This window comes from Streptopelia decaocto (genome assembly GCF_964273445.1).
Source record: "Streptopelia decaocto genome assembly, chromosome: 11".
NCBI lineage: Eukaryota > Metazoa > Chordata > Aves > Columbiformes > Columbidae > Streptopelia > Streptopelia decaocto.
The window spans coordinates 13,664,075-13,687,200 of record NC_138666.1 but is presented as its reverse complement, the minus strand read 5'-3'; the positions used below and the strand labels follow the sequence as shown (position 1 = coordinate 13,687,200).

The 23,126-nt window shown below is 48.3% G+C and overlaps 1 protein-coding gene and 1 long non-coding RNA gene across 4 annotated transcripts; one reads left to right on the top strand and one right to left on the bottom strand.

Annotated features, from left to right (window-relative positions):
* Positions 1-1,053: 1,053 nt before the first annotated feature.
* Positions 1,054-12,481, top strand: LOC309444644. 3 transcript variants are annotated; one of them, XR_014185120.1, is made up of 3 exons: positions 1,054-1,296; positions 10,025-10,197; positions 11,853-12,481. It is a non-coding gene; the product is annotated as an uncharacterized lncRNA (long non-coding RNA). The 3 variants fall into 3 exon arrangements; XR_014185121.1 differs by lacking the exon at positions 1,054-1,296 and adding an exon at positions 9,226-9,500; XR_014185122.1 differs by lacking the exon at positions 1,054-1,296 and having other exon boundaries at positions 9,895-10,197.
* A 2,405-nt stretch (positions 12,482-14,886) lies between these two features.
* Positions 14,887-22,877, bottom strand: PLEKHF1 (pleckstrin homology and FYVE domain containing 1). The gene is made up of 2 exons (XM_082062659.1): positions 22,793-22,877; positions 14,887-17,376 (listed from the first exon to the last, which is right to left on the bottom strand). The coding sequence occupies exon 2, from the start codon at positions 17,362-17,364 to the stop codon at positions 16,543-16,545; it is 822 nt and encodes a 273-aa protein (XP_081918785.1). The 5' UTR covers positions 17,365-17,376; positions 22,793-22,877; the 3' UTR covers positions 14,887-16,542.
* Positions 22,878-23,126: the final 249 nt, after the last annotated feature.

Here is a 23,126-nt window from a genome sequence, read left to right as displayed (position 1 = left end):
AATGGTGAATATTGCTGTTACATACAGTTGAGTAATTTACTTCTGCAGGTGCAAGTTGCCATTAATGAATTCAGTGTACATGTGTGCCTGGAGTGCCAGGCAGTGGTTGTTCTCATCACTTCAAAACACTTTTCCAGTGACATGGAAGACAGATGGAAGTGAGCGGTAAGTGGGCACTCCTCACCCTGTCAAAGTGTCATAATGCCAAGCCTGAAGACAGCGTTTGTTCAGTTTTGTTGGTAGATCACACACGCTGCAATTGGCTTTTTACAACTTTACACAGTCTGTATATCCATCTAAATATTTTTAGGTACCCTGTTACTTTTAGTTGCAATTTTCTGGTTATTTCACTAATTAAACGCACTCTTTGCAAAGTGATCCACTGCTAACAACAGCAGGTGATTGAATGACAGAGTGGGATGGAGCCTGGCACCTTCTCATCGTCTCTTCAAACGCAGACATGAAAGAAGTTGGCATCTGATTGCAAAGCAGCCCATGGGGAAGATGGTGGTTTCAATTTATAACAGTATCCAGTATTTAAACAGATCATTAGCAGGTTTCAAGGTGGCTTCAGACATCAGTGAACTTTAAGTTCCATAGCTTTTCAGATGACTGAAGTAGAACCAGGAAGAAGTGAATTGAGTTCTATGTATGCTCTGTATCGTTTAACAGGTTTGATTCTCATTGAACTTCTTAGAAGATGGCAGATACCTGTTTTCGAAGTGGTAGCAATAGGTTTGCAGTTTGGTCTGAAACACGTTTCACTGATGGTAGTAGAAGAAGAACAGAAGCCAGCTCAAGTGTTCATCCAAAGTGTGTTTGGACACATGAGAATTAGGAAATAACCGCTTCTGATTGAGGAGACCCTGATTCATAAGTACTGAGGGATAATGAGCGTGACAGCCCACAGTGGTTTCGCTGTTTGTATTTCAGTGGTTTCTGTCAGTCCTTACTGTTGACTGCTGGAGAAAGATCAAATTCTGCTTTTATTGCTCTGACTACAGCCCTGTGCTATCGTATCGAGGTCACAATGATATCTGGTGTGTAGCCTGTTGTGGGGATTTGGACAAGTTAAAAGAATCCTGCAGCAGAGTTGATCATCTGAGGAAAAGAGCAACTGCATGAGAATGGATCAGTACCCATCTGTCGCTGTTCTTTGGAGCGCGGTGCCTGCCCACCGCTGCATCCCAGGCAGTGCAGGACCCACCATGGGTAGCGATGGAACCTTCTGAAATGCATCCTGGCCGTGTAACGTCCAGGCTGAGTGCGAGGCGCAGCTGTCGCCTAGGAAACGAGGTGATGCCGTGCCAGCGGTTTGGGAAGCAGCTGAAAGAGTCACTGCGGGGAGATGTACATGTTCATATAAAGAAACCATCTGTGATTCTGGTTATTAACCTGGTTTGGGTTTAGACGTGACAGAATCAAGCTTGATTTTCACTGGCAGATGGTGTATTTTTAGTTAATTTTTTTTTTCTTAGAGCTGTCTGATTTAAAAATAGAAAGTAAGCATGATTACAAAGTGTTATGTTAGCAAAGACAGGGAATATTAAAAAAAAAAAAAAAGGCAATCACGAATTCAAGCACAGATTACTAATTGAGATGTGCCACCTAGTGGCAATCAGATTATTTCTTAAATTCAGGTTATCAAGACAGCCTTACTATATGGATAGCAGTTATCTTTTCCTGTTAAAAGTAAAGGCAAGTTATTTTTTTGCTAGTGGACTGTTACATTTCTGGCTTTAATGAATTTGTATTAGTTTAGAAATATCAGCCTAACTACAGACTGGACTAGAATTCATGCACATTCCCTGGTGAAGTCGTTTTTTGACGATTATCATATGTGAGCTATGACTGCACAAATATTTACTGCAGCTGCATGTCACATTTAATTATAGTGAAAAAATACACAATCAGGCAGAGGAAGGTGGTTTTACCCTCATGATTACAGAAGGACAAGTGGATTTTGTGAGCTGAGCAGCCGCCAGTTCGCAAAGACTGATCAGAGGCGGATTGGCAAGCGAGGAAAGAATAATTGCTTGTTTTTGAGGAGTTTGCATTTCTTTGTTTGGTTTTGTCACCTTCAAGTCTGCACCCCTAACAGCTCTATCTGCCTTTGGAGCGGTGCTCATGTCTCGCCTACAAATGGCCCGTGCGTAACCGCTGCTCCCATGGACCCTGCAGGACCGAGGAGCATTGGGCTGTGAAATTCGGGTCTTTTGGTGGTCACTGTCACAACACAGTCCTCCTAAAGGTCCTGTTCCCAACGGCATGGTGGAGGCTCCTGGGCTCAGTGCTCTGGGGGAGCACGGGAACTGGAATGGAGATCCTGAGCTAAGGGCAGGGAGCCGGCGCTCGGGTGGTGCACCATGGTGGCCACCACAGCGCCTGTGACACGGGCTAATTAGTTGCTACAGTGCTCACTAACTGGAGGTTTTACAGGGTTTTGGTGAAATCCTTCTGCTGTGGAAGAGGGTTCCCTGAAATTATTCCTTTTTCCAGAGTGCTTTGAAGAAATGATTGGTGCAAGGCACATCCACACCGCAGCACTTCTTGCTGTCTTGCCCACCATAACATCTAGATTTGTTCCTGATTTGGAGTGATTTGGGTGAAACTGGATCATCTTGTACATCTAGCAGTTCCAGAGAGCACAAAGAACTGTAAAAGCAGATAATTCTGAGTTCCCATTAACTGGCTAATGTTTACAGGAGGCAGTGAGAACCTCACCGGTGGCAGTAATCTACCAAAACGGGGCTCAGGCAGGGAGCTGCTTTGAACCTCAGAGCTGAGATTTGGCAGGGTGAGTACATGCCCCCATGAAGACGGTCTAGTGGCTCTTGGCTCAACCCATTTACATTGTGTGTGTAACATCAGTTCTCACTTCTTACTAAACTATGAAAAGTAGCATGGATTAGCATTACATGGGCAGTCCTTCTAAGGACAACCTCTCTCCTTCTACCTACAGAGGGCTTTGCTGGGGAAGAATGTTCCCCAACAGCCTCCATCTCTCCAAGAGGGCTGCGTGGGCTGCTGGCAGGAGGTGGGTGTGCAGCCCTCTGGGCAGGGTCTGTCCTTGCTGGGGGAGCTGGTGGCCGGGGCTGCTCCCCTGCCCGGGGCTCTGCGGGGCAGGGTGGGCTGCAGAGGTGCTTTGCTGCCAGACTCGGGGCAGTTTGTTGAAGGAAGCTGACCGGTCTGCTGCAGCCGTGGTTTGCTGGATGATTTTGGACAGTCACTCACCTATCCCCTTCAGCTGCTTTTGTGCGAGGTGGCAATGACACCACCGGCCAACAATGGTGGGCTGTGCGGGTGACGGCTGCTGACTGAGAGTAGCGGTGGGGTGTGATACTACCAGCAGTTTGTTATTATTATTTTATTATTTCTCACCGCATTGTTTAAGATGATACCAGTGGTGCGGTGTGTTGTATTATCCATGGTAGCCTGATCACAGGCCGCTGTGCCCCGGCAGAACTGCTTTCCTCTCTTACAGGTCACGATTTATAGCTCCTGCCCTATGTGTGTGGGACATGGGTGGGGTGGGATGGCACGGCTGCGGTCACCTGCTCCCAGTCATCACGGATGAATGGTGCATCCGTCACACCAGTAACACTCACCTCTTCTTTTGGGAGGATGGCTTGTGCTGCAAAGGACTTGGGTGGGCCAGGATAGCTCTTCTTTAGAAGTGAAATTCTCTTTGACATGCACAACAAAAAGCTACGGAGAGCATCCATCCGTGTTTTGTTCAGATGACAGCAATTTGATGACTGCAGCCTGATGGTGGTTAGCATGTATTTTTTCCCTTTTGGTTGGTTTATAGGAAATTAGTGTTACAAAACTAACTGGAAGTTCTTATAGTAGGGGAAGAAGGTTGTATTATTCAAAGTCACTAAGCAAATTGATTTTACACAGCCATACTCTCATATACCTGTCCATATGGTCTGACTGGGATTGCTTGTGCACAACACAGAGGACAAATCAAATCCTCACTTTCTCTCCTGGGTTCTTCTTGACTGTCAATGATGAACTAAGCTTTTGGACAAATCCTTTATAACCTTAAGGATATCTTTTATATCCTGTTGCTGTTGTCTCCCTTTTAGCCTGCTGGGCTATCAAAAGGAGATTTGCTACAACCTCTGCCTCTGTCCCACTGTCTGTGCTGTGATTTCAGCAGTGTGGGGCTTGACGGCAGCAACACATTCCTCTGCTTGATGAAATGGCATCCCTCACTGTCCATACAGGCCTCTCTTTTAATTGTTGTTATGGTGCTTTCACATGCACATATTTCCGGTCACACAGCATTTATACTAATCTTAATATTTCTGTTAAAGACTATGCAGATTCATGTGGAAATTACATTTTTCCCTTTTCTCCTCGCAGTGTTGCAGCAGCTCCGGTAGCACTCGCCAGTGAAACACAGGCAGACTCAAGGGTTCAGTCCTGCGTAGCTGCAGTGGTAGGACCTGCTGAGGTTGGTCTCCAGCAGCAGTTTAGCAGCACTGGTGCAGCCAGAGGATGTCAAAGAAATGCATCATTTTACCCAGAGTAAAAGCTCTTGTGAAGAAAGCACTACCTTCTTAGAAAGGCTGTCATGGCTTGACTAGCTGATATATAACCCCAGACTAATTGAATGGCAGACTTTCAGCTGGGTTGGAAAGCTTTTAAGAAACCAAAGGCCTTTGCATTGCAGTGAACTAAAGCTATTAGCCCCTAATTAAAACTTGAGGTTTCATCTTTACCTTTCTAGAGATCACAGAAATCTATGTATTTTTCAGGCTGTAAGCCAGAAATCAAACATTCATCATGTAATTGCAGTAAGCGTGTGCTAATACTTCTCATTAAGTGTGATTTATGAATTCCAGAGGAGCCTAAGAGGTAAATATATAAAATCATTCTGAAGTCTGCAAAAATGAAGGCATTAGTTTCTTTGGATGACTGTTCAGCAGGAAGGATTTAAGCAAACATGAACGTTACGGCTTTCAACATTTGGTGAAGACGCTGCGTTCGAACATCTGTACCTTTGCAATTCCCTCAGAATGGTGCGGTTTCATCTGGTGTCACTGCTGACCTTCCAACAAAGACAAGGCTTCAGCTGTCAGCAGGTACAGCAGCGTGGCTTGGTGGAAAGCCCATTTTGCTGGGCCTGAGAAGGGATATCACCTTCGCTGGCTCTTCTGCCTGTTTGCTGGGTGACCTTGAGTAACTTCCCATCTCGTTCCTGAATGCCTTTTTTGTTAAACACTTTGCAATCTCTCCATAGGAAATGGTGTGTTACACAAAAGTAATAGGACTATTATGCAGCTAACCATGCTCAGACCCTGCGGTCGGGACATGAGCATTGAAGAAGAAGGAATGTAATGAATGTTAGTAGAGGTTCACAGCAATCGGGATGAAGAGGGAACTGCTAGGTTGTGTAAAGTAGCTACTTTCTTTGTTGCAGGGGAATGAAATATTTACACTGGTGTTTGACCTTAACTAATTAGACTCTGCACAGGAGTGTCTACCAGGATGTAAATGTTCAGTATTCCTTATTTCCTGCTCTGCCTCAGTGGGCAGGAGTTATTTAGGGTGAAATTAAATCTTTCCTGTGCTCTGACATGCTGCTTTGGAGTAGAGCACACTCGGATATTCCCTTGTACGTATAATGTGATGACAGTTTGAAGGCTTTGTTATTTTTGTATTAGTCAATAAGATATTATGAATAATCTTTGTAATTTGGAGTCAAAATTGATCTAACAAAACAAAAGCTTGGAAGGTCTTATTTTTACCGCACCTCACTGCAGCTCCCTGAGCAGCTCCTTGTGTTGAGATGCTATGACAAAACAATCGGAGAATCACCCAGTTGAGTCAGAATTGGCCCCTGAATGAACACAGAGATGGGAAGGTTCCTGGTGGGAGAGATGGCGGAGCAGGGACAGAGGTGCCATCAGCCCCAACTCTCTGTCCCCAGGCACCGCCGTTCCCTCCCAGCTGGAGAAGATCCGTGTCTGCTGCTGGGGCGTGTAAGCCCGTGGGTAAAGCCCATCCTGATGCAGAAAAGTAAGTTAGCTCATTCCTCTATTTGTATGCACTTCCAATGTGATGTTTTGTTCTTGCCCAGCTAACTGTGCCAATGGATAGTTCCTCTACATTTCTGCCCTCTCCCTGGCAGGCAGTGCTGTTTAATACCAGCAGAAGTTTTCTGCAAGAAAGGCAGCCAGAGTAGCTCTGACTTTTGACTGCAACCTGCATTTACTCAAACATCTCTGGCTCTAAAAATCCTCCTCTTCCAGGCCAAAATGAGGGGGATATCTAACTTTTCTACCTTGCCTTTCAAGGTTAATTTTAAGCCCCACATAACCAGATGTTTGAAATCATAAGTTGAAGACTTGCTCGCCTTTAGAGCAGTGAAGGATACAAATAGCACCAATGGCTGAAAGTAATATTTGGGCATGGGAAAGAGAGACTGCAGGAGCAAATGCTTCCAGTCACTCCAGAAGGCAGGAGACAGGCAAATACCGCGTTAAAGTGAAAGACTTGCTGGAGTATCAGTAGGAATCAGCTGCCTGCTCTGTGCCTGTCCACAAGCTAAAGTTCACATAACAGACTTTTGACCCAACTGCAGTTTATTAATTGCTTGTGCAAGCAAAAAGTCAGTGATAAAATGCTAAATAGGGTGCTGGCAAGGCAGGCTCTTGGATCTGATTTTTGTTGGTTTCCATAAAAGGGGCTTGCTTGCTTTTTCCCAGCCATTCTCTCCAGGAATCTGTGTATAAAAATATTTGTTTCCATAACCACAGTGAACAGCCTCCCATTGTCTGGCAGCCGCCTGCATACTTGAGGCTTTCTGCTGTCTGTGACGTTTAACCCTGCAGGAACCTACACTGCTGCTGAGTCTAATCCTAATTTCAGGCTTTCATGTCCCCAGCCCGGCCCTGTGTGACTGGGGCTGCTGACAATGGCAGCAGCACATCCCCGTGAGTATAGGGCGAAGCTGAGCCTTCACGTCGTGCCACTAATGATAAGTAGCCATGAGGATAATAAGGAGCGCTCTTGTAGCGCTTTATGTCTTCAAAGTGCTCTGCTTATAATAAATAATTAGGCTGCCACACAGCCTTGTGACAAAGGTATGTATTTCTACTGTGTGTAATTTACTGTATTGTTATGCAATAAACCAAAATTGGATGGTGCCTTCAGATAGCAACCAGTAATTCAATTAACCAACTACAGGCTGCTCACACCCCAACAGCTGAGCCAGCTTCAAAGCTGCCCCATGTCTTTTGTTTAGCCCTGGCGCATCTTTGGGGACCTTCAACATTCATGCAAGGCAGCATGATGCCAAGTGTTTTTTAACAAAGTGGCTCCAGTGTTTTGCAGCAGCTCACATCCCACCCATGCATATGGCCTCCACCGTCTCCTAACTCTGCCCAGAGGATGTGGTCCCAGTGCCACCGCCTTAAACCCCAGCACTGCTGTGCTTGACTGAAGAGCCCCAGTTCCTGTGCTGCTGGTGCCGTGTTGTACGTACAATACCATACTGGTGTGCATCGGTCTCAAAGGAAATCAAGTTTGCACTGTGTTCACATGCTTTGCTGACATGTCAAGGAAGAGAGATGATGCTTGACTATAACTGAGGGTTGCAAAGCCTTTCCGGGCCATGAAGCCACCTGCCCACAGCACTGCCCTGCCTGCCGCCAGCTGCCAGCATCGACATGAGCCAGTGGTCAGCGGAACGGTAGGTGTTGGTTAGTGTTGGTAAATACCCCCAGAAGAAAGATAACGCTGGCTGTACAGTCACAGCGCTGGGTTCTGAGTGACCTATTTTCTCTCAGGAAAGAGCTTGTGGTCACTGTGGACAGATTTCTGACAATACAAGCCCAGTGCTCAGCAGCAGGTCAGAAGGGAACAAGAAGGTTAGGAGGGACAGGGAAGAAAACCAAGAACAGGGCAGTAGATGTTGTTAGGCTGCTGAATAAATCCAGGTCACAGCCACAACTTGAATAGTCTGTGTAGTCTGTTTGATCCGCGCTGGTTAGTCCTTCTTGAACCAAAAGGGGTGTTGCAGAGCTAGGAAGATTACGGAGAAAGATAACACAGTATGGGAGGGCATCTGTGTAAAGGGAGATGGGCTGCTTTAGAACTACTCAACCTGGAAAAGACACTAATTGAGAGTTTTGGTTGCAGCTGTGAACGGCACACAGGTGAACAGCAGGAGCAATACCATGGCACAGAAGGCAGGGTGCACCCACTGAGCTGGGAATCGTGGAACTGGTTGGAGAAAGATGCTCTGGGTGCCAAAACAAAAATGTGTTGAGAGAGCAACTAAGCAGAATGGTGGCAGCAAGGACGATTAAACACACTTGTCCAGAATCAACCGCTGCCTCGAGAAGCTTGTCACTGTGGGCTGACGAGAGACTAAACCAGCAAAGGATCGCTCTATAGGTGCCTCTTACATGCCGTTTCTCATGATTTTGGGGTAGGTGAACTCTGGCTCTGGTTCATTAATACTGTTTTCATGTGTTATCCCAAACACACACAGCACACCATTTCTGCCCTTGCTCGGGGGCTACACCAGCTGCATTTCAGACCCCGTTTTATACTTCTGACAGCTGCATTAGAGGAACAGCACTGGTACTGCTGAAGTCTTGAAATAGCAAACCATGACAGGCTACTTGTCATCCTCCTCTGATTAACATTGTAGCTCTTTACTAGTGGATTATGTAGAACCTCTCATCATTAAGGCTGTTCCCTTGCAAACAGATGGCTGCAGCGTGTGACATCCCAAGTGCCTGTTGGGACCCAGCACGGATGCAGAGGCTTGCTCGGCCTGCTGGCGTTGTATGTGTCTTGTATGTGGTGTTAGCAGAATGGAGATATGTGGCTGAAGCAGGATACCCAGTGAGACAAATCCTCCCCTGGCCACAGGATGGGTGTGACTGACACCAGCCTGTCTCGTTGAGGTTTGGGGGGTGTCTCCCCTGCATGAGCTGCAGCGGAAAGCTCTGCGGCAGAGGCCCTTGCAGGGTTAATGCACAGCACTACTCCTCTCTCTGCACCGCTGGAGTGATTCCATAAGGTCAGCTGTGTTAGGAGTGTGTCAGGGAGAGCAGCTGGGTCCTGCCAAGCCAGTAAAAACAGCCTCTCATTGGAGAGGAGACACCCCTGCAAGTGCTGTGAGGCTCCTTCCTGCCATCTGAGCTGTGCTGGGCAAAGAGTCTTGGGAGGCTCCCCCACTTCTGTAGCCCCAGACACAGAGTCTGGACCAATGGGCTTCCTCTGGGTACCGCTGGGGAGTGGGGAAGGGATGCAAAGGGTGTGCAAAGTCTTAGAGGAGTGTACAAAAGAGCTTTGGGCTAAGAAAGCCATGCAGAGTGAAAGCTTGCTGGGCTGCCTGGCTCATAAAGGCATCCCAGGAAACACCCCTGAGGTTCTGATGCCCTGACTCCAGAGCCCCCCATTGATTCCCAGTCCCAGGTCTCTCTTCTGACTCCTTCTGAAACCTGTGCCCTTCTGTCTTCAGAAATCAGTGTGTAAGTATTTAAGCATGTAACAAAATGAGGAGAAGAAGTGATATGTGAAAACAAAAAACTGTTTCGTGGCAAGTTTTAAGACAAGGAGAAAATACGAGACAGATTTGTCAACTCTGATCTGCTGGTTGCAGTAGAGTGAGGCTCTGCTTTGCCTTTTTCCCAGAGCTGTGTGCAAGGCTGAATGCGCATGGCATTTGCTTGAGTCACAGCCAATATACTGTAGAATTAGACAGAAACTTTCTTAGGTGTCCCGTTGCTGGTACTTGTCCTTGCTTATTCTTCTGAATTTGTCATAAAAACAGATTTTTCAGGTCTGCCCTGTGATTTCATTTTCAGATTCAGTAACCTTCAGCTGTTTCCAAGTGGGATTGTCTTTCCCAGAAATGAAAGAGAATGTATTTTTTTCCTGTATCAACTGTACCTTTGTCCTTTTAGTCTCATAGACTCCTGCACTCTGTCTGTTTAGCAGCAACATTTAGTCCCTGTTGCATTGATCCAAACATAATTTAAAATATGTTTTCCAGGATTTGACTGACCAAGATGCCCATTGATGTTGATTATTTGATTCTGCTGTTCTGCCATCTCTCGGACCAGAAGGCGATGGCAGCTGATGTCAACAGACGTCATCTCCTGGCAGGTGCAGGAGCAGGAGCATTTATTGAAAGTCTGCTGGCAGGTCCACCTGGAGTGATTATAGGTAAGTGTATTTTGCTATGGAAAAAGAAACGTGGTTAACTCCCTAGCAAGTCTCTGTAGCAGCAGTGGGTTGAAGGCAAGGGGTGTGCAGCGCTGGGGGCTCTACAAGGTGCCGTTTCACATGTTGGCTCTTTAGAAACGAGGTGTGTGTCAGGAAGGCATGTCAGTGTTTCCTTCTAGGGCAACAGTGACCTTGCTGACTTTGGCTCCCGTGCTGCAGAGGGGGACCCATGCAGAGGTGGGAGGTTGGGAGAGTGGCGGCTCTGAAATGCTTTGCACAGGCTGTTAACAAACCATTTGCTTTTGGCTGGTAGAGCCGGGTTCCCACCTGCTGAGGTAGAGCAGTGCCCCAGGGGTGGGATAGCAGAGTGAAGGGAGCGGCTCTGAGCTGGGCCAGGTGTGGGACTGGACAGCCAGGATTGTCCTTATTGCTGCCATGCACCAACAATCAGAGAATGAATTACCTTCCATCTGCAGTGGTCACTGGATAATCTTGCAGCACATGGTGCTTTCTAAGGACTCCTTGCTCTGAGAAGAATGGATTGTGGATGTGTTGCTTAGGGGAACAAGTGCGATCACGTAACAAATTGTGTCTCAAGAAATGAAGAACTTGGACATCGATACTTGTAGTGGCTTTTGCATTAAGTGCCCCTGAATCAGATATTGATGTTCTCATAAAAGCTCCTTGAAGACAAATTCAGCCATTGTAGGCTTTCAAGTATTTCTGTGGTATCATGGGAAAAATTGCCAACTGAGTAATATGTGCAAATCAAGGAATTCTTGTCTAATGGAAGACTGCATCTCTGTGAGTGCAGAAATGAGTCCTTTGGAGCAGTGGCTGCAGGTTGGAATTTTGGGGACAGAGTCAGTTCTGAGGCCCCTCTGTTGGGAGCACCAGTCCTTCCTTCCCTCAGGGTTTCCATGTCTCTGGGCAGCAGGATCAGCCCCGTGAACTGCTCTTGGAATGCCCCTGTGTTGCCGGTCAGGCTGGTGTCCCCTTGGAAGAGAACAGCCCTGCAGGAGTGTGACGGGGTTTCCCAGCAGCAGCCACTGCCACCAGCTGCAGAGGGTGTCCCTGCTGTCACCTTGAGCAGCTAGGGACACTCTCCTGCCACGCTGGGGTGGGCGGTGCGGGGGGTGTTGGTTTGGCAGATGAGAGCAGGGATGTGTCCAGCCCAGGAGCTGATGGATTTGGTGTCTGTGACACCTTTTGCAGGGTGGGTTCATGGGAAGGGGAGACTGTGGTGTGCAGCTGCACAGAAGCAGAAAGCTGGGTCGTTCTGGGAATCTCTTGTAAGAGGTGATGGGTTAATGGCACTGATAAGGCAGTTGTTGGTCACGAGTTTTCCTTGAGTGTGGTTTTATTTAGTAGGAGAGCTTATCCTAGAGACTAGTGCCAGAAGGAGCATTATTTTGTTTCTGATTTCTAGCTGGACACTATTAGCTTGGATTGTGTCAGGAGTTCCTTTGTGGTTGCTGTGGATGTAGAAAGCTTTAAAAATCCTTGGAGCTTTGAACACTGTGCATAAACCTAAAGTACAGGCATACGCAACTCTGCGTTGCTTTCTAGTAAAGGTGGGAACACTGGTGAAGGCTGTGGATAGAATTTCAGGTTTTAATATCCAACTGGTGAAGAGTAACATCTCTCTTTTCTAGGAGCAGTACTTCATGACTGCTTCTGTGGTGAAACTGGACAGCTCAAGCCGGTCTCTCAGATTTTATTGGAATTGCCTCCTCTTAAGAAGAAGAAATTGTGTGATGAAGCCATGGTTATTCTCTGCCCCTTTGAGTGGAGTGGTTTATCTGAGCTGATTGCTCTTGTCATGGAAAATGCCAGTCTCCAGCAGAAGTTGATAGCATTGCTGACAGATTACTTCTCCAAAGAACTAGGAGCAGATATAAAGCCTTTAGAATAAAACTTTCCAGAGCAGGCTTTTTGCAGTTTAATGAATTTTACTCTTTAAAAAAAAATTAAAAATGGGGAGTTTGATTCTGCCACTATTGTATTGTCCTTGGGATTAGGGTGGTCATTTCAGCATTGACTTCTGTGAGGAGGGGGCAGCCCTGGGCTGCTCAGCTGGTGCTGCTGTGGGGTGACCCCGGCTGCAGGTGGCACCGTGAGCTCCAAGGGCCATGTTGCAAATAGCCCAGCCAGTTGTTCATTTTTGCATGACAAGTCTGTAAGTAGAACAATGTGCAGGTGTGCCTTCTTTCGTATGTAAAAACAAGTGAAACTGCTCTCATAATTTCAGTTTTCCCCTAAAATAAAGATTCATCTCTCTGTGTGTGGTGAGGTTTCTGGAAGTTGAGCTTTAAATGGTGATGCTTTAAACTTGGATGTTGCTACTGCTTACAGTTGAGAAATTAACTGCAGGTGCAAGTTGCCATTAATGAATTCAGTGTACATGTGTGTCTGGAGTGCCAGGCAGTGGTTGTTCTCATCACTTCAAAACACTTTTCCAGTGACGTGGAAGACAGATGGAAGTAAGCGGTAAGTGGGCACTCCTCACCCTGCCATAATGCCAAACCTGAAGTCAGTGTTTGTTCAGTTTTGTTGACAGATTACACATGCTGCAATTGGCTTTTTAAGACTTTATGGCAAATCTCCCCATTACCTTTATTTCTGCTTTTGTGACTGGCTGCTGCAGCGGTGCTGTCCTTCCCAACTTTGGAGAGGAGAGGGTTGCCTCACTGCATGGCCCTTAACTCTGTGCTCCCATCTCTTTGCTGGAGAACCCCCACCAATTTCAGCAGGTGTGATGCTAACTGACATCCAGGGTTTGCTTTCCGTGCTCAGTGCTCTAGTCTTGCTCCTGACAGCTTTGGGGACTGTTGTCCAGCTCTTACGTGCGCAGCTGAAAAGTAACCGTTTTTCTGAGAGCCAAAAAACTTGCATTTTTCTAAAAGTGCCTGGGCTCCTGTTTCCACTCAGGGGAGCAGAAGGAGCAGTTTTCAGCCATCTGATTTCCTGAACCACTGCTCCCCAGGGCCAGGCAGTGCCAGGGCTGGTGCGCAGCAGGGATGGCTGCTAAGTGCTGTGGCCTTTGGGCCATGACACCTACAGGCAGGGGCTGAGCAAGGAAGCCCTTGTGGCAACTGATCCCCATGCATCGTGCCTGGGAGCCTTGCAGGAGAAGGATGTGACCCCACAAAATCCTCAGCCTGCAGACATTTTTCCAAAGTGAGCATCCAAGCTACTGCTCTTCCTAGTCGCATGGGTTTGCAAACTTGAATGAGTCCCTGGTAAGTAATTCATTTAGGTCAGAAAAGAACAAAACCCAAAACATCAGGAAATGCCCCATTAATATGCCGGAGACAGAATCATGCTGGAAAACTCCAGGCTGAACCGTAAGAGCACAGCCCGTGATGTAAAACCCATGTGTTCAGCAGGCCAGAAGCCAGGAGCCCCGGGCTCTAATCCCAGTGCTGAGCTCCCCAGCTTGGCTAATAAAACAACAGGAGAGACGGGGAGAGGCTTTGTTTAAATTTCCCCATGTTTTCCTGGGCAGGCTCCTTTCACCATATGCATTAACAGTTTAAGAATCACTAGGTTACTTGGGGCTTCCATGTGAAATGTCTTCTCGAACTCCTGCCCGCCTCAGCAGATCTCCCCATTCGGCAGCAGCGCGATTCCCTGACGCTGCTGGCATGGCTGGGAGCTGCATGGAGCCACGGGAGGGCTCTGGGAGAAAGCACCGCAACACACACAGGTAAAAATCCTCTGGAAGTGCAAATGCTCATGTGCACCTCCTCGAATCCAAAACACCACGTTTCAAAACAGCAGCATGTGTATGTGATGTGAACTCCCCCTTATTCTCCATTATTCACAAGAGTGTCATGGCTTTTCCACTCTGACTCTTCTCCATACCCACCTCCTGTAAGGAACAGGGACGTACCCATTGCTGGAAGGTATGCGGGTATGTGTGTTTTTAGAGAGGCCATCAACCACAGTACAGACAGAAAAAAGAACCTGGGTTGGTTTCGGTGGAATTTGTTTGTCTGCGTTTTGTGTGGTGTTTTGTTTTTTGGTTTTTGTTTTTTTTTTTTTTTTTTTCCTGCTGTGATTAAGAAAAACTCTCTCAACAAGAAGACATTTGTTAGAGGCGTGCCTGTCCTTCATTAGTGGATAAAAACAGTTCATAGTTCTTTGGGGGCTGATAATAGCAGGACCTTTAGACACATAAGATAAAGAAAAGCTGATCTCCAAGAGAATTAAGGAGTAGTTTAGTAGGTTCAAAACTGGAATACATTTCTGGAGCCAGTTACTAGGAAGAAAATGGGAGCTTTGCCTCCGGAGCAGGGAACTGGAATGTCAGCTATGGATGTGGGTTTAGCAGCTGGGCTATTTTTGGCTTGTGAACCGTTCTAACGGCTGTTTATTTTTAAGGTCATTTTCTGTTTGCATAGCATGTACACCCTTCCGCTGGGAGGGAGGCATTATAAAAACAATCGCCGCTGCGCAGAGTTATGAACTAAGCTTGGAGAGGGATGGAAAAACAGAACTCTGTGCACTTATTGCTTTAAAACCCAGAACCATCTGCTTAGATCATAACGTTTGTTGACCTACTCTAAGCTGTGCCCCCACCAGAAAAATACTGTTTTGATTGATACAGACTACTGCAGGGGATTGCAAAACACTTGGGAAAACCCGGTTGGGTGATAACATGGTATAAATAGAAAGGCAGCATCAGACTGGGCAATGTTTTTACTCACGCTTACCTTTAAGCAGCAAAGAGAAACACAGAGCATTCACCCCACAGCTGAGGATTCAGAACTCGTGCTGGCTGGCTGGGCCTGAACCAGAGCACACATCCCAGCTCTTGATCAAGGCTCTCGTTAAATAACAAGATGCCTTATTGTTGTATTTTCTTGGCTTCTTCCTGTTGGCCGTATCTTTATTCACACACAGTCAAGTGATACAAACTCATCGGAACAGTGGCAGTTTACAAAAGGCAGTAAGAACGATTACTTTGAATTGAAATTTAAAAAACCCTAAGTCTGGCAGGCAATTCACTGTTTGGAACAGGTCATGGTAAGGAAGCAGCCTGTGTACTCTCAGCCATGTTCCTTTTCCAGAGCATAAAATACATAATACAAAAATACACTAAAAGTAATAACGGAGCTTGTAGAAGTGTCTGCTGCAAAACAATTGCTGTTGTCTGATTTTCGATGTATTTACTCCCACACTATATTATGACAGAATACTTGAATAGATGCAGTTTATTTCTAACTTAATTTGAACTTTAAAGTTGATCTTGAGTTAACTGTAAAGTCTCAGGCTCCAATCCTGGAAATATATAAATGACCTTAACTTTGGACTCATGAGACTGATAGATGTGAGGTGAGCCCACAAATGAACATTCAATGTCTTGGGCTCCTGCTCGGGAGGGAAGTGGAAGTGCTGTGCTTCATAGGATCTCAATCTGGGGCATTTTCCTAGATTTTTAAACACTTTTAACAAGTCCTCCCTGGGCTATCCTTTTACCTGATAGGCTTGAGTTCATCACATTGCTGGTAGTCTGTCAGAACTGCCTGGGTTTGAGATCTGGAGCTCTGCAGTTAGTTGAGTCAACTGTGGTTAAGCCTCTCCTTCCTTATTTCACTCCTCTGTCTAATTGTACCTGTCCCTTTCCCCTCTCTTTCCTCCCTCCTGACCCAGTACCACCAACATGGCTTTCTTCCATGCAAGAGAGCTGGATGCTCAGCACTTTGCTGAGGCTGCTCACACCAAACCTCATATGAAGTCCCTGCAATCGAAGCACCATTTCCTTAGTGCTTAGGAAGCCGAGAGACTCGGGTGCAGACATGGAAGCCTGTGCAGACCTTACCAGGTGGGGATGAGAGGCTACCCCTCAGGCTGGCAGGCTTGCAATGAGAATTTCTGATGTAGATGCACTGCTCATGGAAATGCCATCCAGTGTGCCCCTCACTGCGGCAGAGGAACACACCACTAGCAGGTAAGTGTGTTTAAGTCCAGGATTTCTTGCTCCTTTTTCTCCCAAGAGCCAATCTCAAAGATAATTTGAGAAAAGAAGTTAGTATTGTTCTGTTTTTGCAGACAGGAAGACTAAGGCACTGAAGGGTGAGTTCATTTGGCCAAGGCTGATTCACAGGTCTCTGCTGCAGTCCCTGCTCTTCACCGAGCTGTTGTTCTCTGTGCTTGTGTTGTATGAGACACGTTCTAAGAGGGGTAACCCCATCTCTGCTCCCCACACAGACACCACAGGCACAGGGGCCAAGATCCACCTTCCCAGGCATGGCCTCCAGAGAAAACATCAAGAAGGACACACATTGGAGGCCAGAAGTTGGCTTCCTGATGTCTAAATGCCACCAGCTCCCAAGAAGGTCAGCTATGGAAAGATGACCAGGATACTTCTGAGGTATAAAACTCTGTGTCTGCTGGCCACTGCTCAGCTTTGTCGTCGTCAGACTTGTCGCTGTCATCACCACTGGAGGGTTCGTAGGCTGGGATGGCAGAGCCGATCGGCTCCGGCTGCCTGTGATCTGCCTCCGCCTCCTTCTTTTTTTCCGCCAGCAGCTGCCTGTAGCACAGGTTGCAGACCCTCAGGGGCTTGGGGGACAGCCGGGGCATCAGGAACCTCTGCCTGGAGCAGTCTGCGCAGACGACAAAGCCGCACTTGCGGCAGTGGTGCCTGCGGGTGAGCGTGGAGAACTTGGTCTGCGTGCAGCGCATGCAGATGTCCGTCGCCTTGTCGGGGATCCAGGGGGCCGCGTGCTCCGTGGAGGGCTGCCGGCCCGTCTTTGTCAGCAGGTGCCTGATGCACTCCTCCAGATGGCTGATCCACTCCTTCCTCTCCGTGAGGGAGGCCGCGGAAACCACAAAGGACTTCTTGGAGGTTTTAATCATCCAGCGGTTCTTCATCTGCAAGGTGTCTGGCAGCGTCTCCAAAGTGACATCTTCAAGGGGAATGATGTGCTGGGAATTGTACTTCCTTTTGTTGATGACTATGCTGCCATAAACGAGGATGTCGTTGAAAAGGAAGAAAATGCGAGGCTTTGGTTTCTTGCGGCATTCTTTGGTTAAAATCCCTTCTCCTAGAAGGACCCGTCCTGGCACAGCTAAGGGCTGCCCGGAAGCCCCAAAGCAGTTTTCCACAGCAGCAATGCGCTGGCTGTTGATCTCAGTGTTTGCAAGATGGTCCACCATCTCCAGCTCGCTCTGAGGAGAGGAAAATAAAGAGGGAAGTGGTGAAGCTGCAAACATCTGTACCGGGGTGAGGCTGAGTAGCAAATGTATGCACAGGTGAGACGCTCCCAATGCAACCCAAGGTTAGGAGTAATCCCCTTACCACTCCTCACTTTAGTTCATTACCTTTCTAAATTAAATCTTCAAACTTTCTGACCCCACTTTGCAACAGTCTATACTGTGAGAGTTCATTTTGCAGCAATGGAAGCCCTTGAAGGCAGAGCCAGCTCTTCCATTATAGCTGTGGTTTTTCCCAGTATAACTGTGTGCCCATAGTAAAGGAGGCCAGTTGCTCTGAACCTGCTCTTCTCCAAGTAGAAGTACGTGCTCAGGGACTACCGTACCGTGACAGCTGAAGGGTACCAGGATCCCCCCTTTCTATCCCTGTTGATGCTGAGAGCTAAGTGATGCTGGGCCGGATGAGGGCTGAGGGATGAGATCTGTGGCCTTGGGAGCAAGGCTCCCGTTTCTGACGGCACACCTGCTGTCTTGAGGATTAGTTACAGACACACACCCCCCCACACCATTTTGGGCCGGAGCTGAGGCAGGAACAAACAGTGCAGTATCACTTGTTCCCCCTGGTTCTCCCTGCGTGACAAAAACGGGAGGAAAAGAAAAAGAAAAAAGCACTCGCTATGTGGATAAACCCACACAAGTCAAGCCCTTCCTCCACTACCCCAGTTACGCTGGGGCTGCCGGTGCTTCCAGCTACAAGACACATCATTGTGCAAATTGTCTGATCTCTGCTGAAGGGGAAGTGGCAGGCAGCAAGCTCATCCCTTCCCACACCTCTGCACCCTCCTTCTCATACCATCTGGGGTTTCGATAGCCTGCGGTTTTTTGCTTTGTTTTGGTTTGGTTTTAATAGAAAAACCTAGATAAAGGTGACTCTGAAGCGAAAGCAGATGTTTGCTGTTGGTAGTCTGCCGTAAGGAAAGTGCTCTATGCTGTAAGTCCCATTTTTCATTGCACACAGCCCCTCCGGCACTGAAAGCTGCTGCCTGAGGCCGGCCGGCCGCAGGAACGTGAGTCATTTCCTCCTCCAGAGAGGTAGCTCAGCCGTCACGAGGCGGCTGCGAGATCACAGGGACGTGTGTCGCCCTGGTTAGCGGTTCACAGAATCACTGCTGCAGAGCTGCTCTCCACCACTGTCCCCGTCTTCCTTGGCCAGAGTCCCGGTAGCCATAGAGGCTGGAGGAAAAAGGGAAGAGGAGGAGGACAACACACCTGGTCCTGTGCATTTGGGACAATGCTGATTTACATTCTTCCTTACCCTCCACCTCAAATCGCCCTTTCGGTATGCCAGACGGAAACCACAGAACCACCACTTCAGGCTGCAATGTGCCATTTACCTCTCACCTGAGCTGTATGGCAGACAGACCAGTCAGCTCCTCTGAGTTCCCAGGATTTTCTTCTACAGAGCAGGTTAGGATGTCCAGCACAAAGCTAAGGCATTGCTTTAGCCCCAGGGACCTGAATGAAGTGACTTACCCTGCAGAATTAGCTTTCATAGAGAAGTGTTGTGTGGCCAGTGCTCCTGAAGAGCTGGCTTCTCCGGGGTCTCCCAAGGCCTCCAGTTTCCTTCTGGAAGGACATGGATCTTCAGGGCCTTGAAGAACCAGAATGGATTTGACGGAGTTGGACAGCATCAAGCACAGCCACTCATGTGCATGTTCTCCAGTGCAGAGGGGAATTTACAATTAACTGCAATGCTCTGAGCAGGGCCATGCTGCAGCTAGATGGGGTGTTATGACACAAGCAGTGGCGGGAGTGATGCCCCATCCAGCCTGCTGTTTCAGTATGGACACACAGAAGTTGTGTGAAAGGATTTATTACTTGCCCTCAAGAGAGGAGAAAGGCTCCATTCTCTTCCTTGATCTGTCAGCCGGAGTGGACCAGCACACTGAAGGAGCTGCTCTGCTGCAGGATATATATTCAAATCTATTCCATATTACAACAATGCAGAATGTGTTTTTTCTCCCTCTTAAATACACAAATCAGTCTGAAGAACAAACAAGCTGGGCAAACTACAGTCCAGAACTGAACACTAAACTCCCTGACTTTGAATATCTGGAGTTATCCCTACCCTGGGATGTGGTCTCTTGAGGTCCATTGCAAACAAATCCTTGGATGAGGAGCTTTTAAGTGAAACAGCAAGATACGCACACAAAATAATAAAGAAAAAAAAGAAAAACTGAAATTACAGCTTGGGAAGTTTGGTGTGGAAAGGCCACAAATGCAAGAAAACACTGTCAAGAATTTCTGGCACCAGCAACACCAAGTGGGATAAACCAAGCAGTTAATCCTGCTCCCAGCAGTCTCGCTTCCTCATGTTTCTGGGTTATGGAGTCCCAGCTCTCAGCCTGTGTCACTTACTTTTATTTTATGTATTTTAGAAGCATGGTCCGACCTCTCCAGTGAGTATGGTACTTGAGACAACCCTATTTCTAGGGGTCTCTGTGTACTCGATCCCAGTGGAAATTAAAACATTTTGTCAGATATAAAGACCATGCCTGCAAAGAGCCAGGAAACATAAGCTCATTTTCAGAGGAGTGCAAGCCCTGCTGCTGGGACAGCTTTAGCTGTTGTATTGATTTGGGCCCCTATATGGACCAGAAAGCTCTTGGACTTGCTGCATGGAGCAAAGGGAGAAGAGGGTGGACAGGGTATATCAACACAGTCCTGCAACGTGAAACAAATGAAAGCCAGATCTCATTACACATCATGCTTCCACCTGCAGGGCATGTCCTTATTCTTCTACCTTCTGGTTTGTTATGTACTTAAAATGCCAGGAGTTAACCAAAGAGAAGCTAACTCCGTCCTGGGAAAATCTTCCATGCTAAGACTGTCAGCTGCTGCTCCAGCCCTGGGTATTTCCCAAAGGAGTTTTCCCAGGGAAGCAAAAGCAGAGTGTTTTTCTTCCATCTCTCTCCCCTCAGGCGTAAATGCCTGGAGAACAGCACAAACACACACTAAGCAGTGAAAAAATGAGAGGGGTGGGATTCACATTGGACAACTTGGACAACTAACTGCATCTGTCTACAGGCTCCCTTTTCAGTTAGTGGGGAGAAACAGCCGTCTGCAGAGGGTGACTCGCTTCATCCCACCACACGTGAGATCAATCCTGCCCCAAGTTCCAGACAGCACTTAGCTTGAGTAATCACATGCAAACCCATTTCATGCTAATATTGTGACTCACTGCAAAGAATACTTGGTTTGGCTTTGGAATTCTATGTGAATCTGGTAAATTCCCCTTTACTGGGAGCCTCTCCCTTTGGAACAATAGTGATAAGGTATAAAAATGAGGATATAGATTCCAACCTATTTGATCTTTTTTTTTTTTCTTGTTTGTTCAAGTTTGTCCTGTCAGGTCAGCAGGGTCACAGTGCTTATTACCAAGTGATGTTTATGCACATGCACCATGTGCAGCAGAAGCTAACAGAGTTGATATGAGGGTGGGAAGATGCACTTTACTGATGTGCTACTTTTCACAGGAGATTTTGGCATAGCAAAGTTTGAGATTTTTTTTTTTGTCAAAATCTGTTGGTTTTGCATGTGATCAAATGTTATGCAGTGAATATGTAACTCAGTGCATACAACTGATACTCAAAGGAAAAAAATACTATTTGGCACTCCACTCCAGAAGTAAGCAAGCCACATTTTTTAACAATGAGCACTTGTTCACTTGTGTATAAACAGCCATGTTGATGCATGCCAGGCAGAGCATTTCATCTTAAGCTCCTGGGTCAGCGAGTCTGGGGTATGTTTTTCAAGTCTGTATGTATCTAAGGCTTAGGTGCAGCAATGCAGTGGGCAGTTCTACCTGATTCTTCGGTTCCTGCTGTCAAACAGAACTGACAGTCTTGGTATTCGTTGCATACCTAATGCATACCACAGGCAAGGGATGGTCCATGAGTATTAGTGCGCTGACAGCAGATCTGACTGCTGCGGTCTGCTGGCAGAAAATCCCCCGAGCCTCATTTCTCCGCAGCTCTCCCTTACTCCCTCTTTCTGCTTTGCTCAGCTGAGAAGCCTCTCCTAGAGTTAGGGCTGGCATAAGCTATTCCTCACCAAGCGCAGTAAGCAGGATGCAGCCAATTTTTTTGGCCAGAGCAGGCATTTAGAGCAAGAAAAACCTACTTCCTCTCCTTTTCCTGCCCAAGGGGATTTCGGCTTGCCTCTCCCTCCTTCCTGGCATGCTGTAGCCGCTGGGCCACTGGGGTCAAGGGGCTCAGGCTGAGGCAACCCCCTTCTAGCTGTGCTCATGAGGAACCTGATTCAGTACACGTAGGTTTGTGGAATGACTGCCATATCAGGCTTTTGATTGAGAAATGCTGCCAATCACGGTGGAATTTGGACTAGTCAAGTTACTGAGCTGCTTGCTGCTGTTTCTCAGCATGCCCAGGACTTAGGGCATGCAGGGTCAGAATGAGGGGACAGCTGACCAGTGGCTTTTGAGGGGCTCAGAGTGATGCTACAGAACCCATCAGTTGGTTCTTGTACCTGCCACCCAGGCTCAGAGGCATCCAGCTTTGTGTGGGGAGAAGGAAAACCTGAAACTCAAGGAAGAGCCTCATGCCCCCTGCCCTGCTCGCTGTCCACACACACATGCTCAGCAGCGCAGCGAGGCAGCGCTCCACGGGCAGCTCCCCGCTCCACCGCTCAGTGTCAACCTGGTGACCGGCCGCTCTCCAGAGACCCCCATAAGGAACTCTTGGGTTTTGGAGCTGGAGGTGATAGGACTAAGGCCATAGCATTTTGCCAGGTCACTCATTACAGGCTCTAGCTGGACAAGGGCTTGTGACAGATGACACACACAGGAGTGCTGGTGAGGGTGGGTGATCACCAAGGCAAGAGATGAACTGTCCATCACTCCCGATGCCTTAAAGCCCATGTGCCATTTAGAACACATGTGTGGCCAAAGGTGGGGGATTCCTCTTACAACTCTCCAACGGGATCAATTTCTGTGTTTTTGGTACATGGTCAAACTTGGCAACTCGAGTCCTTTCCAAAAAAAATAACTAAACCGCCTCTCAGCCCGGCGCTCGGGCCACGCACAGACCAGGGTGCTGCCGAGCGGGTCCCCCGCGGGCGGGACACCACACACGCGTGACGGGAAACCTGCGGGTGGGCACAGCTCCCAGGCGGGCAGGGCGCACGGCGAACCCCGCAGGGCCGAGTCCTCCCGACGGCGAGCACGGCGAGCACTGCCCCCCCAGCCCCTCCTACAGCGGTCGGAGCAACGGAGCGCAACCGCCAGACCGCTCCCCTCCCGCCGCACCGGCCCGGCGGCGGGAAGCTTCAACTCTTCCAAAACTCTCCCCCTCCGCACAAGCTGCCCGCCCGGCCGCTGCGCTGGGTCCCCCCGCCGCCCCACTCGGTCCCGTACCTCCGCGGAACCGCTCCGGCCGCCTCCGGCGAGCGCTCCCCGGCCGCTCCGCCGCTGGGCCGGCCTGCGCTCCCACGGCCCCGCCCACCCCCGCGCCCGACGGCCAATGGGTGCCGCTCGGGCTCCGAGCGCTGCGGGAGGCCACGCCCCCTCGCTGGGTGACGGCCAATGGCGGAGCAGAGCAAGAGGCGAAGGGCGGGGCTAAACGCCGCCTGGGGGTGCGTGAGCGGGGCCTCCCCGCCGTGGGGCGGGGCGCGCGGTTGCGTGTAGAAGGGCGGGAACCGGCGCGAGCCGCTGTGGTCCTCGCTTCAGAGCCGGGAGGTGCCGGTCGCTC

Excerpts from the sequence above, each read along its gene's own strand:
- PLEKHF1 (XM_082062659.1), bottom strand. The coding sequence starts at position 17,364 with ATGGTGGACCATCTTGCAAACACTGAGATCAACAGCCAGCGCATTGCT.